At 39.1% G+C, this 27,489-nt stretch overlaps 1 protein-coding gene across 6 annotated transcripts in view; it reads left to right on the forward strand.

The window, feature by feature from the left end:
* The window catches only part of Kcnn2 (potassium calcium-activated channel subfamily N member 2), a 440,314-nt gene that overhangs the window by 404,284 nt on the left and 8,541 nt on the right, over positions 1-27,489 (forward strand). For all 6 annotated transcript variants that reach the window (XM_087593292.1, XM_087593294.1, XM_087593291.1 and 3 more), the window contains 3 exons: positions 2,406-2,547; positions 19,711-19,821; positions 27,170-27,297. In XM_087593292.1, the coding sequence (XP_087449418.1) occupies positions 2,406-2,547; positions 19,711-19,821; positions 27,170-27,297 (381 nt within the window). The remainder of the gene's footprint in view (positions 1-2,405; positions 2,548-19,710; positions 19,822-27,169; positions 27,298-27,489) is intronic.

Below are 27,489 nucleotides of genomic sequence, written 5' to 3' on the forward strand. Positions count from 1 at the left end.
TAGCATCCCTGCTGGACAGAGACTGCCTCTACCACGTGAGTAGTTTCTTCATTCCTTTCTCAGACAGTTTTTCTTGCCACCAAGAGTGGAGTTATCTGACTAGTCTGTGAAGTGATCTAAAAGTTTACATATCTCCTTAGGCTTAAATTTCATGCATTAATCATTTATGGTGGTGTGACTCTGGCATTGATCCAAAAGCTAAGGATGGTCTAAATGATGGTGTCACCATGTTGATGGCTCTCATAATGTTTGGGTTTGAGTTGCTAGGAAAGAAACCAGGTGATTATTCTAATAGTGTCTAATTTGGTCCATAATTACCTCACTTTGACTATTCACAACTGCGCCTGTCTAAATATAACATAAACACTAGTATGAGAGGTTTTTATCCCCCTGACTGAGCTGTTTTCAGAGTTTTATTTCATAAGCAAAAAAGGAGTTTATGGAATCCCAAGCTATAAAATATCAACTTCTAAAACCATACTTGTTTCCAATTAGACCTTCCACTGTAGGTTTATGGTCTCTGACACAGCATATGGCACCCGGCATTTTATAAACATCCACTAATGATGCAGTGGTACCAATCCACGCATCCGGCAAAGGGTCAAAGGGGGAGACTAGTCGTACATTTAAGATGTTTTATGGTCAAAGGTGAACACACTGAAGACGAGCAAGCTGGGCGTTTCCAGTGAGTGCTTCAGGTTCCCCTTGGAGGTCATGTACGACACCACATCTTGAAAACCAAGTAAAAAGTGCTAAAGGAAGAGTGGATGTCTAAACCCACACCAAGACTGAAGTTTCCTCACAGATAGTAGGGAGGCAGGCATTTCCAGGGACCCCAAGTTGTAGTAGCAAATCTAAAACTCTTCTTTACAGTTAGTTGTTCTGCCACAGGAGAAACCACATGCCTAGCAGATAAGTATTCGGGTTCTTGCAGTGTAGATACGGAGGTCATTCAGAGTGAAGATTTCACTCAGCATGTGGCTGAGACTACAAAGTAAAACTGCCTAGGACACAACTCTCCATATTAGGAGAATTAGGAGACTAGTAATTTCCACCAGTGATGGTCTAGGTGGTAAAATACTACATGTTAAACGGGGGCACTGCTGAGACCCTACTGAGGACAAAATTAATATAATATATTTTATATGGCTTGTGGGAGATTAGAGGTATGAACTGTTATGTAAATGATGCTTTGTCAAGAAGTTTCGTTTCACAATTAAATTTGAAGGGAAAATGAGCATTGCTCCTTCATCCCTTCTGTGCAGCCCACAGCACAGGTAGGGTAACATATTCCCCAAACAAGCATGGCACAGTGTACCCACTAATGCACCTTGATACTGTGAATGGGGTAGAAGACAAAGCTGACTTCCTTATGTTTTGAAACAGAGGTTCCTTGTGGGGAAACTATTTAGTTCACATGAGAGCTAAGCCCAGCACTAAGCACAGCCTTAAACTTCTTGCATTCATTTTGCTCATTATGTTACCATGACCATTGGAAATGTACCCATAAGTCTCCTTGGCATACTAGAAATGCTTCCTGGCCTCTCTTTAATAAGAATAGCCTTCTAGGACATACTGCAAATGAGCATCTGCATGGCACAGTCTATGTTTCCACCTCATCCTTTTCTTAGGGCAGTACAGTGGTTGTCCTCATTCCTTCTGATGCTGGGGTTCTGATCACACCAATCTGTCATTTCTTTGTTTAGGACAAGCAACGGGAAACTGAACCTTGACTTCTTGGTATTTAGAAGAAGGCACAGCAAGAAATGAGACTAGGGGAGGATTCTCAGCTAGTATCTAAGGGAAGCAAGGACAGGTGGTTCTTAGAGGGAAGTGAGTCAAAAGCAAAGAGCTCTGTTGGTGACCACAGGTCAAGTTTAAATGCTGTAGAGACCAAAGAGGGTCACTTGGCCCTGGAACATTCCAGACATGAATCACAGCAGAATTCTCCAGGGCTGATAACAACATGGCCTGATTATTTCATGTCTGAGTGTCAGGCAGTGTGGACAAGCTTCAACCTGAATGTATTGAGAAGGACAAAAATAAGTGAACATAGTCCCAGGAGAGGATACAGTATGACTCTTCTTATTACATATGCAGCATGAAATTGGGACAGGGCACATTGTCACAAAGGTTGGATACATAAGCACATAGAATGCTAAGGCTCTTGTCTACATGTGTGCGCACATGCACAGCATCTTGCAGCAGAAGGAAGGTTGGTTTTCATCCTGTACATTTTTTAAGTGAAAGTGATTTCTCTAATTTATTTATATTTGTAATCCCATAGTACATCTAAGGAGAAGAGTTTATAGATGATATAGTCAATTCATCAAATCAAATTGTTCTTAGCTGCTGCTGTACTTGGAGGTCAGTTATGAACCCTGGCTCTACTTGCTGTTTTTCAGGTACCATGATCAACAGGATGTCACTAGCAACTTCCTTGGAGCAATGTGGTTGATATCAATAACTTTTCTCTCCATTGGTTATGGTGACATGGTACCTAACACATACTGTGGGAAAGGAGTCTGCTTGCTTACCGGAATAATGGTGAGTGTCTTTTCCTTTCTATCTCTCTTATGTATGCTTAAGAAATTAAAAGCACTCCATATGTATAAATGATTGTCAGTTAGTTGTTGTTGTAAAAATATAAAAATAAAAAGGTAGGGTTGTCTTTTACCCCGCTGGGTCCGCACCATGGTGCCTAAGAGATCTGCTAGATATCTTGGCGGAAACACAGCCCAGCTGCACACTTTCCTACACTCAAACCCTCACATAAAAGAACACACAACACAATAATCTTAGATCCAATTGGTAAGATATAATTGCCCACTTAAACATACAAAGCCCAGTACTATCCATCCCTTGAGAACATTAATAACAACCTGTAAATACACAGAGCAGAATCTTAACATCACCTGACATCTTGTCCTGCCATGGCTTCTCAGCCCCTCTCTCCCTCTCCTCTCTCCTCTCTCTTCTCTTTCTTCAAACTTCTCTCCCGCCCATCCTTCCCTCTCCTCCAATGACAGGCCTCCTTCTATCCTGTACCTGCCCCTCACCTGTACTTTACAAATTCAATATGGAGAAGGTTCTGGTGAAGTCACCTGATTCCTGAGTACACGACAGGGCAGCTGTCCTGGGGGCAGTGGAATTAGCATCAAAATACAGATAACTCCAGGGCAAACCACAACAGTTAGTGATTTGCTCATAAAAACAAGTTTTGAAATAAGTTGAAGGCTTAAAGACCTATTTTACATTATATAACGTTACATTCCTGTTAATGAATGTTGGTTGGGTGAAAGGCATGGGTCTAGGAACTACTGGGAAATGCATCAACACAAAACAAAAAGCTGTCCCTGACCTGCTTCCTTGGAGCCTCCTGCAGAAACTCAAGTTTTGAAAGTAATTGACAAATGATTGTTAATTACACCTAAGTACATATAGGAAGAAATAAATCTCAAGTTGTTTAGGAAACTAAAGAATAAGAGGAGGGCCTCATCAGATGTATAGCCTATAGATATTGACTTTTAAAATGAAGTGAGACTTCTGGGTAAATGACCAGGAATTGGGAGCATTCTGTCTGAAAGATACAAGAAAAAGAGTGCAGTGCATTTGGATAAAGTGAGTGGACAGAAGTAATGGGGGACATGCACAGTTAGGGACAGGGATTGTAGGACACTCAGGGAAGGTTTGCTGTAATCCTGAGTGATGCTGGGTCTTTTCTCAGAGGCCTAGCAAACTTGGACATGTTATTTGCCCCTCTTCCACTGTTGTGTGGTCCATACTGCATTACCCCATTCATTTTGTTATGTGAAAACTGGATAAACCTTCTGTTCTTGAAAAAGGTAGGTAAGTTTACTACACCTCTCTAGCCAAAGGATTTGTGGAGACCAGAGGGAAAGTAATGTTAGCTTAAATGAAATGAAAGTCTTCCTCATAGGGGCAGGAAAGGTAGGCAGATCATGAGAACAGGCCACCTCAGCCTTGAGTTCCTTGAAGACTGCAGATTAAGGCAAAGTAAGAGTGACTGGGTAGCTTTGTATGTGGTCTCCATGTTTTGCCTTTTGAACCTACTATGCATATATTGTGGCAGGAAAAGTCCTATTGGGCAAGACCTCAAGTCATAAACTTGCAGTCAGATGCCACTTTGCTCTTGGCAGCGAAGCATACCCTGTGGCAGATTGTGGGGTGGCCATTTGACCCAGTAAGGTAGCAGAGAGATCATAGGCACAAAAACTCAGATGTAAACCCTAAAGGGGAGAATGTCAACTCAATATCTTTACACTGTCCACACACAGGAGAGAATACCAGCTGGCCTTTTTAGATCCACCCCGAATGGAGTCACTTGCAGCATCTGCTGAAGAAGACTGCCCTAAAGATTTTAGTTACCTAAAAGGACTGAAAACCTGAGCATCAGGAAAATGGGGGTATGCTTCTGCCCTGGGTAGAACTGAATAGAGATAAAGCAACCAGCTATTCCAATTTAAAGACAACAATAGTATCAGGATGACCACCAAGCCCAAATTATAATTTGGTGCCATAATTTAGCATTATTTCCTTGTTAAAAACAGTTTTGTGAATTTAGTGAACTTGACATTATTTTCACAATACCTGGTATGGCTCATTAAGTGTTTGATTTTTTAGAATATCTCCTCTTTCCCCTCAAATAATAGTATTTTATTGTATAGCATAAAAGTTCAGGAAATAAAATATATAGAATTATATTTTTGGAAGACCCTATAACAAACCCACAAGGGACAATAACAATGCTATTTATAAAAACAGAAATGATAACTACAGTCTTACCTCAGTGTTTCTCAAAATCAACTTGCTAGGTGTCCTTTTGTGCCAAGAGGCATCCATTTTATTATTAAATGAGGGGTGACTGAGGGGCTCATATACTTTTGTTGCAGACACAAATTTGACTTTAACCTTCCCTGGGCACAGGCACCTTGGGATACATCTGTCTTCTCTTAATATTGCTTTGTGTCTAATGTCTCCAGAACTGCCTTGTCTGGCTGCACAGAATCTCTTCTTTGCCTCCTTCAAGTGCTTCCTTGATTAGGTTTCACTACTGATCTTTGTTTTGGAAAGGATATTCTAAGTATCCTTTAATCTATACAGACAAAAAAGGTTCTGTGTAATGAAACATACATGACTTCATTCTTGCTCTGCAAGCTCACTGCATAACAACAGTCCTTTCTGAAACCCGGGGTCTCCGTTCTCTCTCTCTTATAAGAGCAGATTGTTTGACTGATCTGATTAAAGACTGTTTACTTGCATACATACAGAAATCCACAAATCCTTGAGTAGCCTTCGTAGACATGTTTTGGAACAGTGCAGTGGCCCTCCCTTGAGAACAATAGTGTCAGGCTACTGGGCAGTCTTTGGGATAAGGTCTAAGAAGAGGATTATACCCTCTGTAAATTCCTTAGAGATTTAGAGCAATGCATGGAGGCAAGCTACATATACTGTGGAAAATGCCTGAGTGAGATTTGTAAACGAATATAACGTTATACAAGGCTAGTTTCTTGAAGATGAAGTATGCTTGCCAAATTTCATTTTTCTTTGCTTTCTTTTCATTACAGAAAGTATGATAACTCTTAAGCACTTAACCAGAAATAATTTCTTATTTCAGTATTTATTCACCTATTCTTTGGATTTTTATAGCATATGCTTATGTAAACTACATATTGATGGATTTCCCTTGAATGTCTCAGCTCTAGCCTTTTAATAAATTGTGAATAAGAAATACAATTTATATACTCTTCTGAAGACAGCCCAGGGTCACTCTGGATTGCTGGATGTGACTTCAGAAGTACTCTGCCTTCTTTTCTTCTCGATTGCTCAGCTTTTTAACCCTTGTGTCTATGACACTTTGACAGAATTTACACCTTCATGTGGTTCGTTTTTATTTTGAAGGAGGTTGGTCTACATGCTGACACCTACAAAGACTCCTCAGAGCCCTGCTTGTTTTCTTCTGAAATCTAATTGACACTGATGAATTATAGCTTGTCATTGTCCTTGCTACTTACATTAGTCAAAACTCAAAATTAGGGTATAATTTAGAAGTTTTTGAAAAGCTGAATTTGTGCCATGGGTCATACATTTTTAGAGACAAGGACATTAGACTAAGCTTACTTCTGCACTACTCTGGGCAGAAATAGATCATAAAGCCATGAGGAGAGATTGTTTTCTGTAACATTTCTAATAGAAAACCAAATAGCATTATAAAAATTTGGGCCACCTGGGATGGAGGGAGGGATTGTGGGAGGTAAGACAGAAAGTGGGAACAGTGATTGAGATGTAAAGTGAATAAAAAACCAAAATCATGGTCCAGGGCTGTAGAAATGTCTCAGCAGTTAAGACCACTGGCTGGATCTTCGGGAGGCCAATTTCCAGAAACCACATGGTGGCTTTCAGCCATCCATAAAGTGATCTGACACCTTTTTCTGTCTCATGTCCTCTTCTTTCATGCACATATGTATGTATATAGAGTATTTACCTACATTAATTAAGTAAACAATTAAATCTTTTTCAAAAAATTAACCTATCTTCACCTGAATTACTTTTTGGGAATTAAAGACATAAAGCCTTTCCTGCAATATCTAGCTTTGTTTACAATATTAAACACCAGTAATTATGGAATTCTTTAAAAACAAGGAAAACTTGGATACTGATTTCAGGAAGAAATTTAGCATTGGGGTTGGAGATCTACATCAGTCAAGTACTTGCTTGGAATGCTGAAAGTCCTAATTTGATTCCCATTCTCTCTCTCCCCCTCCTCCCTCTCTCCCTCCCTTCATCCCTTTCTGCCTATCCCTCTCCCTCTCCCTCTTCCTCTCCTCTCTTTCCCACATGATCAGAAACCTCAAGTAGAAATGTGCCTTCTGTTGAAATTTGCCTATGAACAAAATCTCTCTTCCTGCCTTCTGCATGCTTTTGTATGTGTTTATAAGTCTGGAAGGGTCAGAGGTCAGCATCATTTATCTCCCTGAATGAGTCTCCACCTTAGTTTTTGAAACAGAGTCTCACATTAAGCTTCTGCTCACTGATTTGTGTAGGCTGCTCAGCCAACAGTCTCCACATTCTACCGTGGGGGCTTTTATAGGAATGCTGGGAGTCCAAAATTAGTCCTTTCACTTACATGTCAATCACTTTGCCAGTTGAGCCATCTTAATCCTCATCTCAGTCCCCGACCCTGGGTATTATGTTTAAAGCATGAAACCATGGAAGAACTTAACAGACGTCACAATACTTTTAGTACAAAAGTATTAAGGTTATAGAATAATTCCTCTACTCTTCCTCTATTTGAGGAAACACTGAGGACCTGAAGGTGTCCTGTTTGGGCTGTTGTCATAAACAAGGAACTGAATTCTAACTCATTTCCTTCTCTATTTGAAGGCAAATAGTCAGATTTCAGTTTCCATTTTGTTTTGGGTTTTTTGTTTGTTTGTTTGTTTTATTTTGTTTCAGCACCAACTAGTTTCCAATTACCTCCAGTTTTACACTAGGAGTCATCATTTTACCTAGCATAATCCTTTCTTCCATTTTCTGTTTCCATGTGTGAATGTAACATGTCCTGCAAGCTATGCATTTTCCTTTACTCCTGAATAAATGATTGTTTTAAGAGAAATCATGTTGATAAGGGCAACTTTTCACTTTTACTAGAAAAGTCATTCATGTATATCTTTGGCTTCCCTACTTCTGTAACATGATCATAATTCTTCTTGGCCATCTGGCCCTTTAGACTATGAGCGAATGAATTTTGAGGCATGATTGTCTTTAAATGTAGAGTAATAGCCATCTATTCAAAGGTGTGAGTATAAGTGGTTCTTTAATAAGTTTTCTAGACTTGATTAAACAATCAAAGCAAGATCTCCAGGTGACTCAGGTTTCTTCTATCTCACTAGTAATTCCATATAAAGATTTCCAAGTTCATAGCGGTTTGAAAAACATCACACTAATCAGTACTTTTTTGTTTTATTCTGGAAGCCAAGAGAATGTCAGTCCAGGGTAAACCCTCTATACCACTCTAGAACACTGGGTAGTAATTCCAGGAACTTCAAGGTTGTTGGCTATCTTGGTGTCAGTTGAGGGGGCACCCTCTGAACTCAGTTCCAAAGCATTCTGGACCAGAGCAATGAATTAGTTTAGGTCACATCGAATCCTATCACATAAGACCCAGTGACAGGAGTAGATGTTTAATTTCATGCAGGAATGTGTTTTATTCAGAAAGGAAAGGAGAATTCTGGCCTTTGTCAGTCAGAAAACTAAGTTTATGATCAACTGCCTAACCAGCACTTTAATCCTTTCTAGGATTGACTCAGATCAATCCCAGGGAAATTTTATAAGGAGCTTGACAGCTGCTTTCTCCAAGCGACAGGCAAGTGTACCAAGGAGCTCTTATGACCGGCCATCTAAATTTTCTAACCAAGCAGCACTTTAGTTTTTAGAGCCACCCTTCACTCTCTAAGTTCACAAACTCACACTGGTACTCTTTCCAATAAAAAGCTTTCAATGCAGAATGACTCAGGGCTGATGACCAGTTTTATGCAATACTTCCTTCTTTCCAGCCCAAGAGTACAAGAATGAGCTGACCTAGCAAATCATAGAAATGGGTTTCCTAGTCCCTTGGGCTTCATCCCAATACTAAAACATCCCCAAGAACACCCTTCCTTAGGATGAGGGCATTTAAAATGAGCACTTGCCTTCCAGCAGTAATGCCAACTTGATTTAAAGAAAATCAGAGGAAGGACATTTTTGATAAAGGGAAATATTTTCATGACCTGAGGAAATGTTGAAACACTCTAATGGGATATTAAACTTGAGTGATTTAGAGTATTTTATTTGCCAAAATTGATGCTTTACCTATTTGTTATGAAGGCATAATTATTTGTGTCAGGCAAGGGCAGTAAAATATATTTATGTTTCTTAGCTATTGAATCAGTCACCCTCAGAAATTCAAAGGTAGGTGATATTGTCAAACATTTGTTTACCTACTTCTTGAAGAACAAGTTGATAAATATATTAAAATAAAAGTTAAAGACTAGAAAGATGCTGTTCTGTTATTGCAAGAGAAGCTGGGTTGAATTCCAAGCACCTGAATGGTGGCTTAAACCATGTATAACTCCAGTTCCAGGGAAACTGATACTCTCTTCTGACCTCTACAGGCACCAGGAGTACACATGGTATATCAGCATAGAGACAGATAAAACATTCATGTACATAAAATAAAGGTTAACCTTTAAGTGGTTCTATTCATTTTAGATTAAAAGATGGACATTTAAGAAGTATATTTTTGGTAAATCTTGATTATCACTGAATACTCTAAATTGACTGTGAAACAACAGCTTGTACTCTAATAAACTGTTATACAAACCACACAAGAATAATTTAAGACTGAAAGACTTTGACCATTAGTGGTTTTAACAGGCCATTAACCACAGTGGTAGGGATTCTGGGATTAAAAATAAGTATCATGAATTCCATTATTAAGTTAGATTTTTAAAAGACGTCTTTTTATAAGCAATAATTGAAACATTCCTGCAGTGTTCTATCAAAGGTGCTTCATTTTTTATGCCTGTCTTTAAGTTAACTTCATCCCAAAATAGTATTTCAAAATGGTTCTTACAGGATTCACCATCACTAGGTGATCAGGAATAAAAATGCATGCTGTCAAATTTATTGAGCACTAATCAAGGAACAAGGAGTAATGTTGGCTGACAACTCAGACCAACTGATAAAATCCCACTCTGTGATCCAGAATATCCTTGAACATGTGGCAATCCTCCTGCCTCCTCTTGCATCCTGAATGTCAGAATGTCTGCAACTTCTGTGGTGTAATGGAAAAACTGAGAAGGGAAGCCATCACTTTTATCTGCCACCAGTGAAAACCCTCCACATATTGGGAATGGGTTATAACTTACGCTAGCTGCCATTTCAGTTTGGTCCAGCTCAGGCTCCAAAACATTAATACTGCCTCTCATGACTTGCTTTTCCTGACAGAAGCTGACTCCACCTCTCTTCACTTCTCCAATTTTCTTTCTCATTTATCATTTCTTTTAGTAGATGAAAAGATGATAGACTATGCACAGAAAGAAAACCTACACTTTTATTTTTAATGTATGGGGTCAGAACCACCCTGTCCTCACATTAGTTTTAGGTGACTAGAAGGCAGGTTAGTGATTTGCTTTGGATTCTCATTAAAAACAGAAATTAAAATGGGTGAAAAGAAGCCAGGATTTATTTCCTAACTTTGGTGAAAGGACCATGACTCATCGTATTGAAGGCATACAGGGATCTTAATTCCAGAGAGGAACATATGTTAGTCCCAACTGTTTCTACATGGGCTGTGGTGGTGATGAACACTGGAGAAAATGTAAAACCACATTCTTACGTTATGAAACAGAATGGCCCTGAGTAGAACCTGAGTAGACCGAAGCAATGACCCATTACCTCAGTTACTACAGCCACTCGCCTATGGCCAGGAATCCTCCTTGAACTCTGAAAATGTTCTGACATGAACAGTTCTGGTTTTGCACAACTCTAAAAAACTAAACAATCGAAGTTATTTTTGAAGCACAGTTGTACACACACACTTATTTAAAGAATTTAGATAGGTCTGAGCTTACAGTTTCCCTAATTATAACAACACTGAAACATATGGAGAAGATGGCTTTGTTTTTAAATTAAGGCTTTATATTTAAAAGGTTCCTTTTTTCCCCCCTCTTGCAATGCTTTGTATATGCTTGGCCCAGGGAGTGGCACTTTTAGGAGGTGTGGTCTTATTGGAGTAGGTGTGTCACTGTGGGCAAGAGCTTTAAGACCCTCATCCTAGCTGCCTAGAAGCCAGTCTTCTCCTAGCTGCCTTTGGAATAAGAGGTGAAACTCTCAGCTCCTCTAGACCCATGTCTGCCTGGAAGCTGACCTTGATGATAGTGGACTGAATCTTTGAACCTGTAAGCCAGTACCAATTAAATGTTTTCCTTTATAAGAGTTGCCTTGGTCATGGTGTCTGTTCACAGCAGTAAAACCTTAACGAAGACATCTCCTTCATTTCTGACTTTTTTTTCTTTATGTAATTTTTTGGCTTTTATGTAATTTTAAGACTGTGTCTCTCTTATACATCCCCATGTCAACCTCCAAATCTCCATGTAGCTGAGGATGACCTTGATCTCTTCTTCCTGCCTCAACTTCCCAAGTGGGGGGATTATTGGTGTGAGCATCATACCTGAAGTCAACAACAGGGTTTCTAAATGTACGACTGGGTGAAGCTTACAGTCAGATAGTTAAGATAATGGGGTCAAAAGTATAGGAAACAGTTGAGAGATTACTAAATTGTTGAATTCGCTTGCTTCTCTGCTTTGCTCTCAAAGTACTCGTTTTAAAGAACAAGTCATTTGGTGACTTAAAGAGCACTCCTCAAGAAATGGGCCAGCAACAGGAAAGGGTATAGCCCAGAATAAGCACAAGGAAAAACTATTTCCCAAGACTGTAGATGCCAGTGATTTTCCACTCCTATTAGGATTTTGACTTCTTTCCAGAAGGATCTCAGCAGTGGCCACCTGCCCAGGGAGAAAAATATTCATCATCTTGTGCCAAATGCTATATCATGGCTGTCTGTAGCAGTTCGGAGCCCCTTGGTTTTCATATTCTCTGCCTATTGGAGGAGCCAAGCTGCCCCCACTGAGGAACAAGAGGGATCAAATAAGTAACAGGTGTCCCTGTGGGTCACCAAGTGCTAGCTGTCAGACAGTTGTTCAGATTTTGTAGCTGAAGTTTAAAAGTCAGCAGCATAGGTGCAGATGTTTCTTCTTAAAAATCTGTTCTTCTTTCATCAGTATCTAGCACTAAAACCATGTTAATTGTCTTCAGGGAGCACAGTATATCATGGTACTCATCAGCCCTCACACCTGCATGTTTCTACCATCTTTACCAGTAACTGGAAGAGCTATAACTCTTTTTAAGGTTAAGTGCAGCTTGCTATATTCTGTTCATAGCCTCCTTCATCTACAGGACAGACTGTCAGCGAATCATTCACTGCAGGATTGAATAGGTTCCAGATACCATCTTTGAACAGTGGGGCTCTTGTGAATCTAGTTCATGATCAAGGCTATGAACTGCTGATTTAAAAGTTGTAGCAGTTGCAGGGCTGGAGTAAAGAGTCAGAGGCTGGGTGATTGCTCAGAAAGAGCCCATGTTCAGTCCAACCAAACACATGGCATACACACATTTTTTTTAAAGAAAGGTTAAACCAGATGTTAAAAAGAAATAGTGGTGACTTATTTGATATTTATCATTAGCACTCAATAGTTAAGTCTTCATACTTAAAGAGTTCACCAGATAAAATTAGGTGAACTGACACTTGTTTTGATATCATGGGTATGTATGAACAATTATACATGGGGAAATGTGTGATACTGAATATAGATATCAGTATCATGGAGTGTGGGGCTAAGAGTAGGAAACGAAATCAGTGTTAATCCAGGTCCACAACTGAATCCTGGCTTACCTCAGCTTTCAATGGATCTAAAAGCCAAGGATTAACTAGACGATGCCTGTGAATATAGCCTGTCCTTTCTGGTGATGATCTTCTCCAGAGAACTAAGTAAAAAAATCAACAGACACTGTAAATTTACATAAAATGTATTCAATCATTGAAGTCATATTTCTGTGATTGTAATTAGCAGGCTATAGCAGGATAAACTAACGTATTTACATTGTCTTTTTTCTTCTTTCTTGCCATTCTTAGGGATCCCCACCCCCACTCCTTTTCACTCTTTGGTTTCACAACTCAGTACCAAGTCATGTTTATTAGTTGTAAATTGAATTTACTAATGCTTTCAGGAATATATCCAAAAGTAAGATCAAACATCTTTTTTAAAGACACTTTTTTTTTCATTTATTTTATTTATATGAGTACATTATAGCTGGCTTCAGACACACCAGAAGAGGGCATCAGATCCTGTTACAGATGGTTGTGAGCCACCATGTGGTTGCTGGGAATTGAACTCTGGAAGAACAGTCAGTGTTTTTAACCACTGAGCCATCTCTCCAGCCATTATTTTCTTAAAGTACAAATTTATTTTACTTTTTAAATGTTTGATCATTTACACAGAGTATGTACTGTTTATAAAAGCTGCCATTTTCTTTTTCCTTCTTTCTTTATAGTGTATAATTTCCTCCCTCCAACCCTCCAAACACCATTCCTTATTGTCTTTTAAATTCATAACCTCTTTTTTTATTAATTGTTGTTACAAGCATATATGTATAGACATGTATAATCCCAATTGTAGCCTGCTTGGTCTGTATAATGTTATTTGTATATGTGTTTTCAGGGCTGACCATTTGGCGTTGGATAACAAATTGATGTACTCGTCTCTGCAGAAGATGATTTCTCCCACTCTCAGCATTCCTTGGTTGTCTGTAATTATTTTGTCTGTAAGGTTGAGGCCTTATGGCCTATTCCCTATCCACTTTGTCATTGTTCTCCTTGTTCAGCTCAAATTTAGACAGTCCTATCAGTGAGACTTTGTGGATATAGCTTCTGACAGTCTCACATCAGACTCTCTGGTCCTCTGTGCCTCACAGTTTCTCTGTTCCCCTCTTCCATAATGTTCCCTGGGCCTTAGGCACAGAAGTTATTTTGTAGATATATCTGTTAGCACTGAGCTCAACTCTGCATTTTCATTGTTTGTTGTTTTCTGTAGCCATCTCTATCTGCTGGAAAAAAGCAGTTTCCTTAATGAGGGCTAAGGACTACACTTAATCTGTGGGCATAAGAACAAATGCTTATATTGCTGTTAGGAATATGCTTGTTTGGTTAGAAGAGAATCTATAACTATCATTTAAGATCTATGACTTTCTAGTTCTGCGTAGTTGATTACGTTTCTAGTTTCATGCTTGGTGTTAGTCTAATTAGAGAGATATTGTTGCTTATGTGCCACTACTGCACCCTTAGGGTTGTTGTACCATGCCAGTTCATTGTTGTAGTCACTACTGCACCCTTAGGGTTATTGTACCATGCCAGTTCATTGTTGTAGTTCATATGCATCATAGCTGAGTAGGCCTGCTGTTTGCTTCCTTCGTTTGGAAGCTTGCATGGCATCTTTTCACGAAGAGTCATTCAAGTCATTTCTGGCTCAGGAGCCTCTGATGTCTTCAGCAACAGGGACTTGCACCACTGGGTACTAACCAAAGGCAGCAGTAATAGCCTATAATGTTTGGGAAGTTTCTTGGAAACCCCAACCAACAACTCAAGAAAAGGGGGGGCTTCTTATGCATGGTGCTGTGGTTTTTCAATAGATGATCTTTGGCTCTTGTAGGGACCATTATCAGCCCAGATGGGAAATTTCCATTTAACCTATATATGCGTGTATTATAAGTTGGTGTTGTTTTTGGATAATTATAGTGTGGTCCATTATGACTGTCCTTACTGTTGCTTTGACCTCCTTCTGATTTTATCCTTTTTCTCCTTCATAATTAGAGCCCCCCTCTTAGAGTCTTCTGCTGTTTCCCCGTTTCCCAATCAGATCATTCATACCCTTCTTATTCCCCTTCCTGTTGATCTCCCATTCACCTATCAGAGCAATGCTCCCTGTCTTAGTTAAGCTTTCTGTTGCTTAATAATAATGAAATACCATGACCAAAACATTTTGGGGAGAAATGAATTTATTTGGCTTATACTTCTATATCATAGTTTGTCAATGAAGGAAGTTGGGGCAGGAACTTGAACAGGGCAGGAGCCTGGAGGCAGGACCTGATGCTGAGGCCATGGAGGGATGCTGCTTATTGGCTTTCTGGTCATGGCTTGTTTATCTGGCTTTGTTATAGAACCCAGGATAACATCACTCATGATAAGCTGATCCCTCCCCCTATCAATCACCAATTAAGAAAATAAATACCCTACAGGCTTGCCTCTCCCTACTGTGAAAATGAGAGTCATCTTTCCCCATACTCCCTACAATTTGTATAGCTTTATCTTAGTACATAAGCTTGATCTCATTGAGATATTTTCTTGAGGTTACATTCTTTCAAATGACTTTAGGTTGTGTGAAGCTAACATAAAACTATCCAGCAGACTGTCATTTCACTTTCCTGTTTCTACTATTATTCCCGGATTGATAGTCACAGCTAAAGATTAAATGGGAGCTTCCAATGATAGAAAACATATGATGTCTTTCTTTCTGCATCTGAATTACCTCATTCCATATGCTCTTTCTAGTTCCATCCATATACCTACAATGTTCATGATTTAATCTTTCTTTATAGTTGAATAGTATTCCATACTGTGTGTGTGCCATGTCTTCACTATCCATTTATTGGTTGAGGAAATCTAGGCTGACTCCATTTCTTAGCTATGGTAACTAGAGCAGCAGTGAACATGACTGGGCATGTTTCTGTGAACTAGGATGTGGAGTCCTTTGGGCACATGCCAAAAAGTTGTATAGCTGGGTCTTATGGCAGATTTATTTTTAGCTTTCTGAGAATTCCACACAGACTTCCAGAAAGAATGGCTAGACCAGATTGCAATTCCACCAACAATGAGAAAAAGAGTCACCTTTCCCCACACTCCCTACAATGAGAATGAGAGTCCTCTTTCCCCACACTCCCCATAATTTATTCTCACCTGTTTGTTGATCTTTGCATGATGACTTCAGCAACATGAACTCTCCAAGTTGTTTAGACTTTCATTTTCCTAATTGCCATGCAAATTTTAAGTTTTAAAACTTAGTTTTAGCCATTCTTTTTCTTCATTTGAGAACTTTCTGTCCAGACCTCAAGACCATTTTTGAATGGGTATCATCAGCTTCTTCTTTTGAAATTCTTTATAGATTCCAAATGTTAATCCTCTGTGACATGTATATCTAGAAAAGATTGTTTCCTGTTCGTTCTATGGACTTCCTTTTCACCTGGTTGATTAAGTCCAGTTCATGTATGCTGTGAATTAGTTCTGAGAGTTCCCTGTTCATTGTTCTTTTTGTCTAAAAGACCTGTCTATTGGACAACGTAGGTATTGAAAGAAACTACTGTTGATGGGTTAATGTTAATCTGTATAATTAAATCCAGTGATATATCTTTTTAATGAAATATGTTCAACAGAGTTTGGTGCATCTTTATTTAGGACAGTATGTTCATCTTTAACTATCCCCCCAATTAGAATAAAGCACTATTCTGTATCTCTTCTGATTAGTGTTCATTTGAAGTTTGTTTTCTCAGATATTAGGAGAGGTCCATCTGCCTGCTTCCTGGTCCCATTTGTTTGGAGTACTGTTGCTCTATACTTTACTGTAACACATCTTTAAACCAAGATGTGTTTCTTATAGACAAAAGATGTAGATGGATTTTGTTTCTTGATCCATCCATTCAGCTTTTATCTTTTGATTAGAAAGTTGAGGCCATTTATATTAAAAATTATTTAAATGATTGCTAGTTGTGGTCATTGTGTTGAAGGTTTTTTTGGGGGGGGGTATTACTGTTTGTATTCTTAGTGAGACTTTGTGTTTTTATAATTATGGCATCAAATTTACTACCACAGTATCTCTATTATAATCATTCTCTCTTCAACCCAAAATGCTATTTCTTGTATTTTTTTCTCTTTCAGTGATTGCAGATACTGAGTACATTAGTCTAGGGTGGCTGTCATCGTCTTCTAGCATTTTTGGACTTATAATGAATTATCTCACCATCTTCATTATCAGTTGAAAGATCACCTGGTATTCTGATGGGTTTTCTTCTAAGTGACTTATGTGTTTGTTTACTCTTGCAACTATCAACACATTCTCTGTGCTTTATACTTAGTGTTTTAACTATGGTATTCCATGGGGATTATCTTTTCTGGTCTTGTCTATTTTGTGTTCTGTGTGATTTTTCTACCTCTATTGGTATCCTTCTTCTTAGTTTGGAGAAGTACAGATCTTGTTGAAGATCTGGTCTGTGTCATTTCCTTGAGGTGCTTCTCTATCATCTATGCCTGTAATTTCTAATTTTTTCCATGGTATTTCACATATCCTATATGTTCCTTTCATGTGCTTTATTAAGATTTTTGTATTCCTTGCTTCTTTGATCTACATTCTCCACTTTCTCTTTAAGTCCTGATAGTCTTGAAGGTATCTTCTGCTATGTTCAATCCACTCGTAAGGCTTTTCTTTGAATTTTCTAGTTGAATTATTGGGTTTTCATTTCCATGTTCATTGCATGTTGAGTCCTCTTCAGTGTTTCTATCTCCTTACTGAATTCTTATTGAATTCTGGATTATTGTTGTCATTTTCATCACCCATATGTTTGTGTTTTCTTGGGCACCATCTAGGCATTCTTAATTTTATTGATTTGATTGTGTCCTCCTTAAATTTCTTGGATTCTTTAGTAAAGAAGTTTATGCTTTTTTGTTTTCAAAAAATTCTGTGTCCTGTGGTTTATCTAGGCAATTCTCATGGCAAATATTTCTACAGGGCTGGTAGGTTTAGGAAAGGAGAGACTTGGTTGATCTTTCATATTGTTTGTATTCTTGCAAAGATATCTGGGCAATGTGGAGTTACTTTTTAATTTTAAGGCTGATATGGACATGTTACTGGGTTTAAAGAGAGGATATGTGGATGGGTTTGATGTAGAGGTTGGAAATGCCTTGTGTTGAATCAGCTTGACTAGACAGAGGGGACTGGGCTAGTGTACAGGATGTTCATCCTCATCCAAGTCTGGAGTATGGGTATAGAGATGGAGCTGGCTGGGTAGAAAGGTTGGATGTGGCATGGGAGCAGCCTATGTGTTGGGGTAAAGGTAGAAAGTGTCCTGGTAGAAGACTAGAGAATGTTGTTGGTCAAGCAGGGGAGACCAGACTAGCACTGGATGTAAGACTTTGGCTTAATATGGTGGATTGGGGGAAAGGTGTGGATGAAAAGGGTCAGAGGAACTTACAGGGCAAGACGCTGGAGGACCATGTGGGAGGTCTGACTTGATGGAAAGTTTGGATGCTGCAGAGATGGAACCTGTGTTTGCTGGCAGATATGGCAATCCATGCTAGTCCATGGAGAAGAAATTGGGGGTCTAGCTGGGTAATGAGGTTGGATCCAGTACCAACTGTTGATTCGAAACAATCCAGAAAGAAACAAGGCATTAAAACTCCAAATCCTCTGTCTAATCCTTCTCACAAATGGGCTTCATTACAATTTTTCTTTCCCAATGTGGTCCATTTACAAATAAAAATGGGATCATTATGTAACCTGCCTTTTAAACATTGTATTCAAATGTTTTTCAAATAAATTTGAACTGACCTGTGGCCCACATGCTCTCCATGACCAAGAATGTATCTGTGAATGAGGTCTGACATAAAACTGTAATCTTTCATAAAACTCTAGAGGGGTGTGTGTGTGTGTGTGTGTGTGTGTGTGTGTGTGTGTGTGTGTGTTCATTAGATCAACACCTTTCAAGAGTAAGCAATGTAGAAAACAGATCGGAAGGCAGTTAGCATAACCATTATTCCTCAGTATTACTTAAGATAATGACCAGTACATTTTGAAGACACCAACTTGCCATTTTAACATGAGATATTTTAGATATTTGGTAATCGGGAAAAGCATATTACCTTGTGGAAATTTGAGAGTAGATTCAGTTAGGTGCACTCATCCTTTGAATGAGTTTGAACTGGTTAAGATTCAAGTGAATGTTAAGATCCACCAATATTCTATCCTCCTCCTGTGTATACGACATTTACGTGGATGCCTTAATATGCTCATCCCTTTTCTCTTCTGCTGCTTGTCCATTGAGATTGGATTACCCATTTTATGGCTCTGTTGCATTGTAAGACTGAGATTCTCTTAGGATTTATAGCCTCCCTTCACAGCCATTACCATGATTCCTTCCCTACCAATAGAATTTCTGTGCCTCAGGCCAGTGAAGTGGCTATGGCATGTAACATTGCATGTGGTCCTGGTCTGTTTCCACAGAGATGCCACCTATACTCTTCACAGCTCAAGCTGAGTGAACCTTAGTTATAAAAAGTGAGGCCTAAAATCCTTGGGGTAACACACGGTGTTTCCCATACACCTTTGTCTGAGATTAGCTAAATGGACTATGGTGTTTGAAAGGCAGCATCATTGCTTCTCCAAAGGAAGGCATCTCCTGGCTTTCTGCATATTGTGCTTTCTTGTGTCCAAGTTCACATCACTACATTCTTCCATGTCCTTGTCACTCTCAGGCCATAGCTTGCATACATGGACAGTCTATTGATCTCCTTCCTGTTGTGTTGCCACCCACTTGCCTGAAAGCCTGCTGGTCTCATCCCAAGAGAAGATTTTGAAATGCTATTTTTTTTAAATCTGCATTTCTAGTCCATGTACTTATGTTAATTTGTTTAATATGCTTATGTAATTATAGGTGTATAACAGATTTCCTGTTTTTAAAGAAAATTTATATCTGAAAATTCAGGAAGTTGGTTTTCAGCTATTTATTCCTTGTGGTGAAATCTTGTTTTATTCATTATTATGCTTTAGTTTTAAAAATAGGTAAACTCGGATTTTTATACCTTAAAGGAACATTGCTTACCATTGTTAACCACATAATTTTCTGTGATTCTTACAGAAGACACTGAAAGGTATTATTTTTGTTTTGCTTGAGAAAATGAATGTTTGATAAAAAAAAAACAACTTCTAAGGTAGTTGGGATCAAAATTAGTAATTAATTCTTAGGGGTTTCCTTTTTCTTTGCTTTTAGGGTGCAGGTTGCACAGCCTTGGTGGTAGCCGTAGTGGCAAGAAAGCTAGAACTTACCAAAGCAGAAAAGCATGTGCACAATTTCATGATGGATACTCAGCTGACCAAAAGAGTAAGTAGACCCCTCACATCTTTCCAGATGATGTCATTGTACACTGCCATTCCCATATTGGAAAATATGCTTTTTCACTAAGATATCTAAAGTAGAGATGCCATAGGTTGAGGACAGAGACAGTATTGGAATTGGCTCCACCTCTTGCATTTTGCAAATGGACTACCTAACTTCAGGTCAATTAGGAATAATTGCATAACCTTGGTATTTACATAAAAGTAGATCCTATAAACCAAGATAATAGGTATACTCAACATTTCAGCAAGTGATCAATATTAGATTGGGTAGAAAAGAATACAGTGTCTGTGGAAAATAGGAATTTTATGGTGAAGAAAGTCAAAGAATTTGTGCTGAGCTTCTGTGAGCATGCCTGTGTTCTAAACAGAGGTACAAGCATAAAATCTCCTTTCTATGGCTTACAGGTTTTTAGAGATAGAAATGCCATAGCATCCAGATGGAAGATCAAACTCCATATACTAGAAGTAAACGTAGCAATAACCAATGTTGACAGAATGCACACGTTGACTACATCCAGGCATGGCCCAGGTATGAACTTGCTTCATCCTCAGGAAGACGAGGGAAGCCTTGTTATAGTGGTTCCACACAGTTTGGAGACCGGAACACACAGAGCTTAGACAGCCTGCCCACAGTCATGACATCAAGCTGGAAAAAAGAAAAATATTTTTATTAGACTATACCTTTAGTGTTTTGGACAGTCACTTGAGGCATCAAAATACCAAAGTTAAAAGTACCTCAAAATTATCTTCCAACATCTCAAAGCAGTCCCTGCTTCCCAAAGTAGAAGTCTATCAGGCTGTCATTAATTAAACACATTTTCACTTGGTAACTCTGTCCACAAAAAAATCAACAGAATCTTCAGATAAAATTCCAATTTTCAGTAGTTTCCTTCCATGTACAAAAATGGTCTTTTCAGCTAAGCATGCTTGCAGTCCCATAGTGTCCCAAAAGGAAAAGAAGATCAGTTAGGGCCAGCACATTAGGACCCTGTTTTAAAAAACAAATAATAGGCAACCTTGAAATGTATTTCCAATACAGAGGTTTGTTTATTGAAAATTCAAATGTACACAGATTTATTTATTTATGAAAGGGGAACATGAATTTCAGTAGCCTTGCTTATACTTCAGACCCTACAGCTAACAGTACTTCAAGTGTCTAGTAGAGGATCCAACACTCCCCACCCCCAACTGCATATTATTTTTCACCTGACTTTGCCACTTCCAAATATCTTTTTAATTACAAGTCTTATGTATTATTATGAAGGACACTACATTTGATGTGATGTGTTTGTAGAGGTCAGAGAACAATATTGTGGAGTCTTCTTGCAATTTTATATAGGCTGCTGAGTTGGAACTCAGTTTGCAAGGTTTACCCAGCAAGCACCTCTATCCCCTGACCCATCCCCCACCTCTCTCACCCTTTCTTTCTCCCCAGTTTCCTCCCATTTTTTTTCAACTCCTATTTCTATCCTCAAAACTCAGGAGCATTTCTAATGTGATGACTGTGGAAAAGACAGAAGGGAAGGGCTAGATGGAAGCCTGGGAGTAAGCTTCTTTTCAGAGATCTACAAGTGATCTCTGTGTATTGTTGTTTACTAACAACATATGCAATCCCAGGGTCATTGTATGCTCTGTGCATCTCAGAGGTTTTTCAATAAGGTTCTCTCTTGGCAGAGCTGGTGTCAAGAGTCAAAAGTGTTACTGTATCAAAGGAGGATTTCTATAAAGTCTTTTATAACCCTAAGTATTATACTTTTCTCAGGATTTGTCAGCACTACAGAGGGGGTGATGTTGAAGCAGAAGCCACAGGGCTTGCAACATGCTTCTGTATTAAAATGCTCTTCAAATTAAAAACTCACGTTCAACAAGATACCCATTGACTTTAATAATGTTATCTTACTAGTACTTTAGAGTGGAACTACTTTGCAATATTTTTGTAAGTCTCTAAGCAAGCCAGCTTACTGACCAATTAAATTTTCATAAGCAGGATGATATTAGGTAAAAGTATACATGTTAAAATGGTAGTAGGATGAAACATAAATCTATAGTTTATGAGACTTACCTCATTCTGGTACTTGGCACAGTATGTGAAATAAACCTCTAATATTCATCCTGTCAAAATTTTATGCAAGTCATCAACTTAATGGCTATCATTTACTTGAAACATGCTTCAGTTGGTTGTTTATGGAATGTCTAAGTGGAATCTATATAAAATTTTAACTTTTTAAAGTAATAATTTTAAAACCTTCAATGATTTCTGATGGAAATTAAAACTAAGGATATCTATGTATATGTCCTATATTATATATGTGTGTGTGTGTGTGTGTGTGTGTGTGTGTGTGTGTGTGTATTACTAAGATGAGAAACTAAAGCACAAACTCAAGACCACTACATATTGTTGAAATACAAGTGTTCTCTCACACACTCCATAGGAGAGAACTTTTTCCCCAGTGGCTAGCAGAGGATCAGGTCATAAATATTCTGAAATCTGAAGATGACTCTAAAGATAAGGCAATTTAAGTATTGAAAGAATATCATCCCAGGAATATATGCAGGTTTTCAAGTTTCCAAGTCTGTGTCTGATTGAGGCAAACAATAGGGTTCAAAAATATTCACCATGTGTAAGTTTCAGGGCAATAGTTCTATACAAAAAGCATTGCTCTGTACAACATTAACCAAAGAAAACACACTATTCACTGTGTGTACCAGTATTGAGAAAGTTAATTCTCTGAAAATTGATATGATCCTTTAGAATTAAGAATTAGACTAGAGATCCATGTGCCAGATTAAAGATGTTACCTAGCTTAGAAAGATAGGATCAGAGACTGGCTTAATGGCTCAGTGACTAAGAACCTTTGCTCTGCAATCATGTAGACCTGGATTAGGATCCCTTATGACCAAATAAAAGGCCAATTTGGACAGTGAGTGCCTGAAACCCCAGCACTGGTGGCAGTTACAGGAGGATCCCTAGACCAACCACGGTAAATCAGGCATATTAGCCAAAAATGTGAGTTTCTTATAGAGTCTCCAGTGAAAAATTTGCAGAGTGAGACCAGATGTGCTGCTCTGGCCTCTACATGTGCATCCTAACATGAATGTATTGTATGCACATAAAAGACAGGTCCAGCTATTTAGAAGACAGTCTGTCATCTTACAGGGTCAAACTGTTTGCCACAATTCATCTTTTGAGAATACCATTCCTACTAATTCAGAGCAAATCTTAAGAGCTTAGTCCTCATAATACCTTAGTGTTGCAAAGAAACTTGTAAAACAAACAATTAAGAGAACAACGGAATTTTTTAAGTCTTAACACTTCTATGTAAATGTACTATGGAGAATGACGATACACGCTAATAGACACTGATGGTATTTCCAAACATCAGTAAGATCTATCATGGAACATTCATACAGTCACATCCTTTTGTCTTCTGTATCTCTGTTAACAAAGTTGCCAGATGATTTACTGCACACAGCTTATGCATTGGCTACCATCTCATTGGATTAAAACATGAAAGGACCATTCCCTACAACTCAGATACCTGCTCTGAAAACTGGGAAAGGGTCTGGGGCCAAGCAACCCCACTGACCTCAGTAGAAGATACACTGGTTGTATTTCACATGTGTTTTCCTAAAGAGGGGAATGAATGAATGCAAAGTGTGGAAGTAGTGTATGGGTGAAGATGATACAAAGAAACCTGTGACTTTGTTTATTACCTTTTTTAAAAAAGCATCTAAGAAGACCCCTCAGTTACTAAAGTGATTACTGTGCAAGCTTAAAAACCTGGGTTTGATTCGCCAGGACCTTTGCAAAAAATCTGGACATGCATTGTGCACTGTAATTTCAAAGCTGAGGAGGCAGAGGTAGAAGGATCAGGGGAGCTTGCCGGTTCATCACCCCAGTCTGCCAGTCTAGCCTGATTAACAAGGTCCTGCTTCAGTGAGACACCCTATCTCAAAGCACAAGATGGATAAGGGATTGAGGAAGACACCTAATGTTGACATACGTCTTCCACAGTCCCATGTACATACATATCTGCAAAGGCCTCCTAGGAAAGAAGAAAAAAAAAAACCGAGATTGAAACCATGCAAAGTTGTTAAAAAAATCAAGGAAAAATATAAGTAATGACAGATTGTTAGTAATGACTGGCTTCCTTATATAGGTTTATACAAAGTTTCACTTGACAATTCATCGGTTCTGAGTGTTTTGCTGATTCTCAAAGCACTGTCATAAGCTGTTTTTCATGCCCAGTGTGCCACACTTAACATCTTATTGTATTGTTTATAGTTTATTTTTCTAATTATCTATGAAACAGCAATGTAAAATGGGTAGGTAGTCTTTACATGTTGGGGAGTCACAGGAAAGTATCCGGACAGTTATTACCACCACCTCCACTTCTCGTACAGCTTCTGTTTGTGCATATCAAATACCTGTTTATTAGTGTGCCTTTCAAGTTGTTTTCCCAGTGAAGGACTTCAATTCAACATGGGCATTAGGAAGACAGAGAAAATGTCTCTACTTTCCTTTAGTTTGGCATATGTTGGGGTGAGGTGTAGGTCAATCAGTAAGGAGGAAATAGTTGCCCTGGAGGTCTTCCTTCTCACTCTCCTTAATTTGTTATTTTCTACTTTTTTTGGTCCTGGGGATCTAGCATAAAGACTGCTATATTCTAGGTTAACGGACATCAACCAAACTATGTCGCCAGACCTCATAATTGACTCTAGAACTGTAGGACTTCCTCTTTGGAAACAGCGTTTAGTAAAACACATCGACTACGCTGAGAGTTTTACACGTACTTGTGAATCCTTTATGCCTGTCATCACAGATACCATGCATCCCAGCTGGCAGATGTCCTGTGTGTTAGTTGAATTGTCAGCATACAGTTTAGAGTTGTTTTGTAGATTTCAATACTCGTTTTAATCACAAGAATCCTTTGGGGGGCTGGTATATAATGTTTATAAATTATGTATCCAGTGACACCCACTTAACACCCTGGACACATGGAACACCAGCGACAAACTACAAAGGGGCAGTGTGATTAGTGACATGACCTTTGACGCCTGTCCTTAAGGCTTTATAAAAATTCAGGGAAGAGGGCAGGGAGCCAAAGGCTATGTAATTAGACAGTATAGCCCAGATCTTCCCTGGGCAAGAGATCCCTCCAAGTCAGCTTCCTGTTTACCTAGATGATAGGAACACTTGGTGTGACAGGGAATATGGACACTTGCTGTGCTCTGGGTCCTTGGAAACTTGAGCATCAATTTCGTCCAGTTTTCCCAGGTGCTTTCAAACTAGTCTGTCTATTGTCCCATTTCTTTCAGCCCTAACAAGGACAAAAAGATGAAAAAAATCTCAGTTATAGGCACGATTTGGATTTCGCTTTTGTTGTGTAATTCTGGCACATATTGTTTTGTAGCTTTCACGTTGAAAAGTAACAGTTAAAGCAGTAATGGATTTTAAAGACTTCATTAGGGAATAAGAGAATGTATTTTAAAATCAGTTCACATGCTTCAAGTTTTTTTTAAAGGAAATGTCTGGGTTTCTTATCATTTAAGCCTGTCAGCTACGACTGCTTAGGGAACACAGCTCCTGAGCATACGGCTTTCAGGGCATCACCCACCCACTCTACCCTGAATTGAGATTCCCATCTCCCTTACCATCTCAACAGGAAATAATCATTTAAAATGCATCCAAGAAACTGGAAGCCACCCTCTTCAAAAGTTTGTAGAATTTTAAAGTAATTCGGAGTTTTCACTTTGTAGACAGAAATGTATGTGCACAAAATCAGTTGCTATGTTTAATGTTGGGGTCATGGCCCAGCATTAAACCTTAATACCCAGTCTGGACATCAGCCCCTCTACTGTTACTTGTACAAGTAAAGCCAGGGAGGACATACACCAGGGCCGCTTATCAGTTGTCCAGGTTTCCACAGCCATGATCAAGTTGGGAGCTCCTAGTCTCACAGGAACCATCCCCAGCAGACACTGCTAGCGGACTGCTGGCCAGTCTCTTCTCACACTGTGCTCTGTGTTCAAACCCTCATCTCTCACAGGGCACCAATTTCTTTACCTTTGAAAAGAGCGAAGCTCTAGCTTCTAGTCTTAACTTCCCTGGAACGGGGTTGTGGCGGGGAGGGGTGTTGCCTTGACTCACTGCTACATTCTACATCTCTTCCTGCTGTTTTTCAATTAGTCTGAGGAACCAGCCTATGTAAGTGTGATAGCTATTCGAAGGAAGTGCACTCTTTCTGGAAGAAACCAGACATTTTCTTAAAACGTATTAGGGCAGTACAGTTTCACTCAGGAAAAAAGGGGGCTTCATGCCATTAATCCTGAATCGTGATGTTTCTTTGCAAAGGTGGAAAGCTAGAGTTGAAAGGTACCATAGTTATAGTGCAATTCTATGACAGCTGCTTACTGTAAACCTCAGGAATAACAGGGCATTAGTAATCGCCATCTCTGTCACTCTCATGGTGGAGAAAAGTCATTTCCAACAGGTTCACCAGGCACTGGAGTTGACTTGACTATTGTCAACTCAAGGACTCAAGACACATTGCTTAGTCTTAGTCTGCATTGTTCTACTCTTCCCTCCAGCACTGCCTGCCCTCCAGCACTGCCTCCCTGAGTTGCCCTCCTCTACTCCACACCCCACCTTCCTGGAGCTTTCTTTACTCAAGAGCATGAAAATGGGGAAATGTCTTAGATTAAGTAACTAGCCAATTAGCTAGAGAGGTTCCTCCTTCCCAGGTCCTTTGATGGAGGAAGACAGAGGAGTTGGGCCTTTAGAGATTTTAATCAAGAAATCAGATGCCCAGGCTTTATAAGGTGCAGCTAATGCATCTTTTCACGTGTTTGGAGTGAACTGTAAGAGAAATTGTGCTTACAAGCAAATAATCCACTGCTGCTCTGGGAGCTAAGGTACACGGGGTGAGCATACACATTCAGCCATGGATCCATGCCTTGGCTGACCTTGGCAGTTGGCATTTTGCCCTTCTCTGGGAAGATAGATGGAGAAGCATTGCGGTATAAAGGGGAAGAATGAGCATCTATGAGTTCTGTTCATACAAGGTGTTGAATAAAAAAAGAATTTCCGATTTGATCAGGTAGAATGTAGCACAGAAATAGTCGGTAATATCTCCCTAATATTTCACGCAAGTGTTCCTAGACAGACATAAAATCCTTGTTTGAAGGCAGCTAAGCCAATAGTGTTTTGAGTAGCAGTTTCCAAAGCTCCAGTTCACTGTGATTCTCAGAATGAAAAGCAAAGCCTTGAACAAGTACCTGGAACCTGCCGTAGGATACAGCAACTGCTTTTCTTGTGGTTTTCTAATCAGGTAAAAAACGCAGCCGCCAATGTACTCAGGGAAACGTGGTTAATCTACAAAAACACAAAGCTAGTGAAAAAGATCGACCATGCAAAAGTAAGGAAGCATCAACGGAAATTCTTACAAGCTATTCATCAGTAAGTACTTGTTTCCATCTCCATCTTGTTCTGTCTCCTTAGCTTTGACTTTTGAGTCTTGTGTTTACGGGTCCTTCCTTTGTGGGAAGAAAAAGGAAAAGGCATTGTCATGTTTGCTTTCAGGAGATATCTGAGAATCTAATACTGGACTCCAGACAAAAGTATAGTTTCCTTTATGACTGAAATTCATCT

The sequence above is a fragment of the Rattus norvegicus genome, chromosome 18 (genome assembly GCF_021556685.1).
Source record: "Rattus norvegicus strain SHRSP/BbbUtx chromosome 18, alternate assembly SHRSP_T2T, whole genome shotgun sequence".
Classification (NCBI taxonomy): Eukaryota; Metazoa; Chordata; class Mammalia; order Rodentia; family Muridae; genus Rattus; species Rattus norvegicus.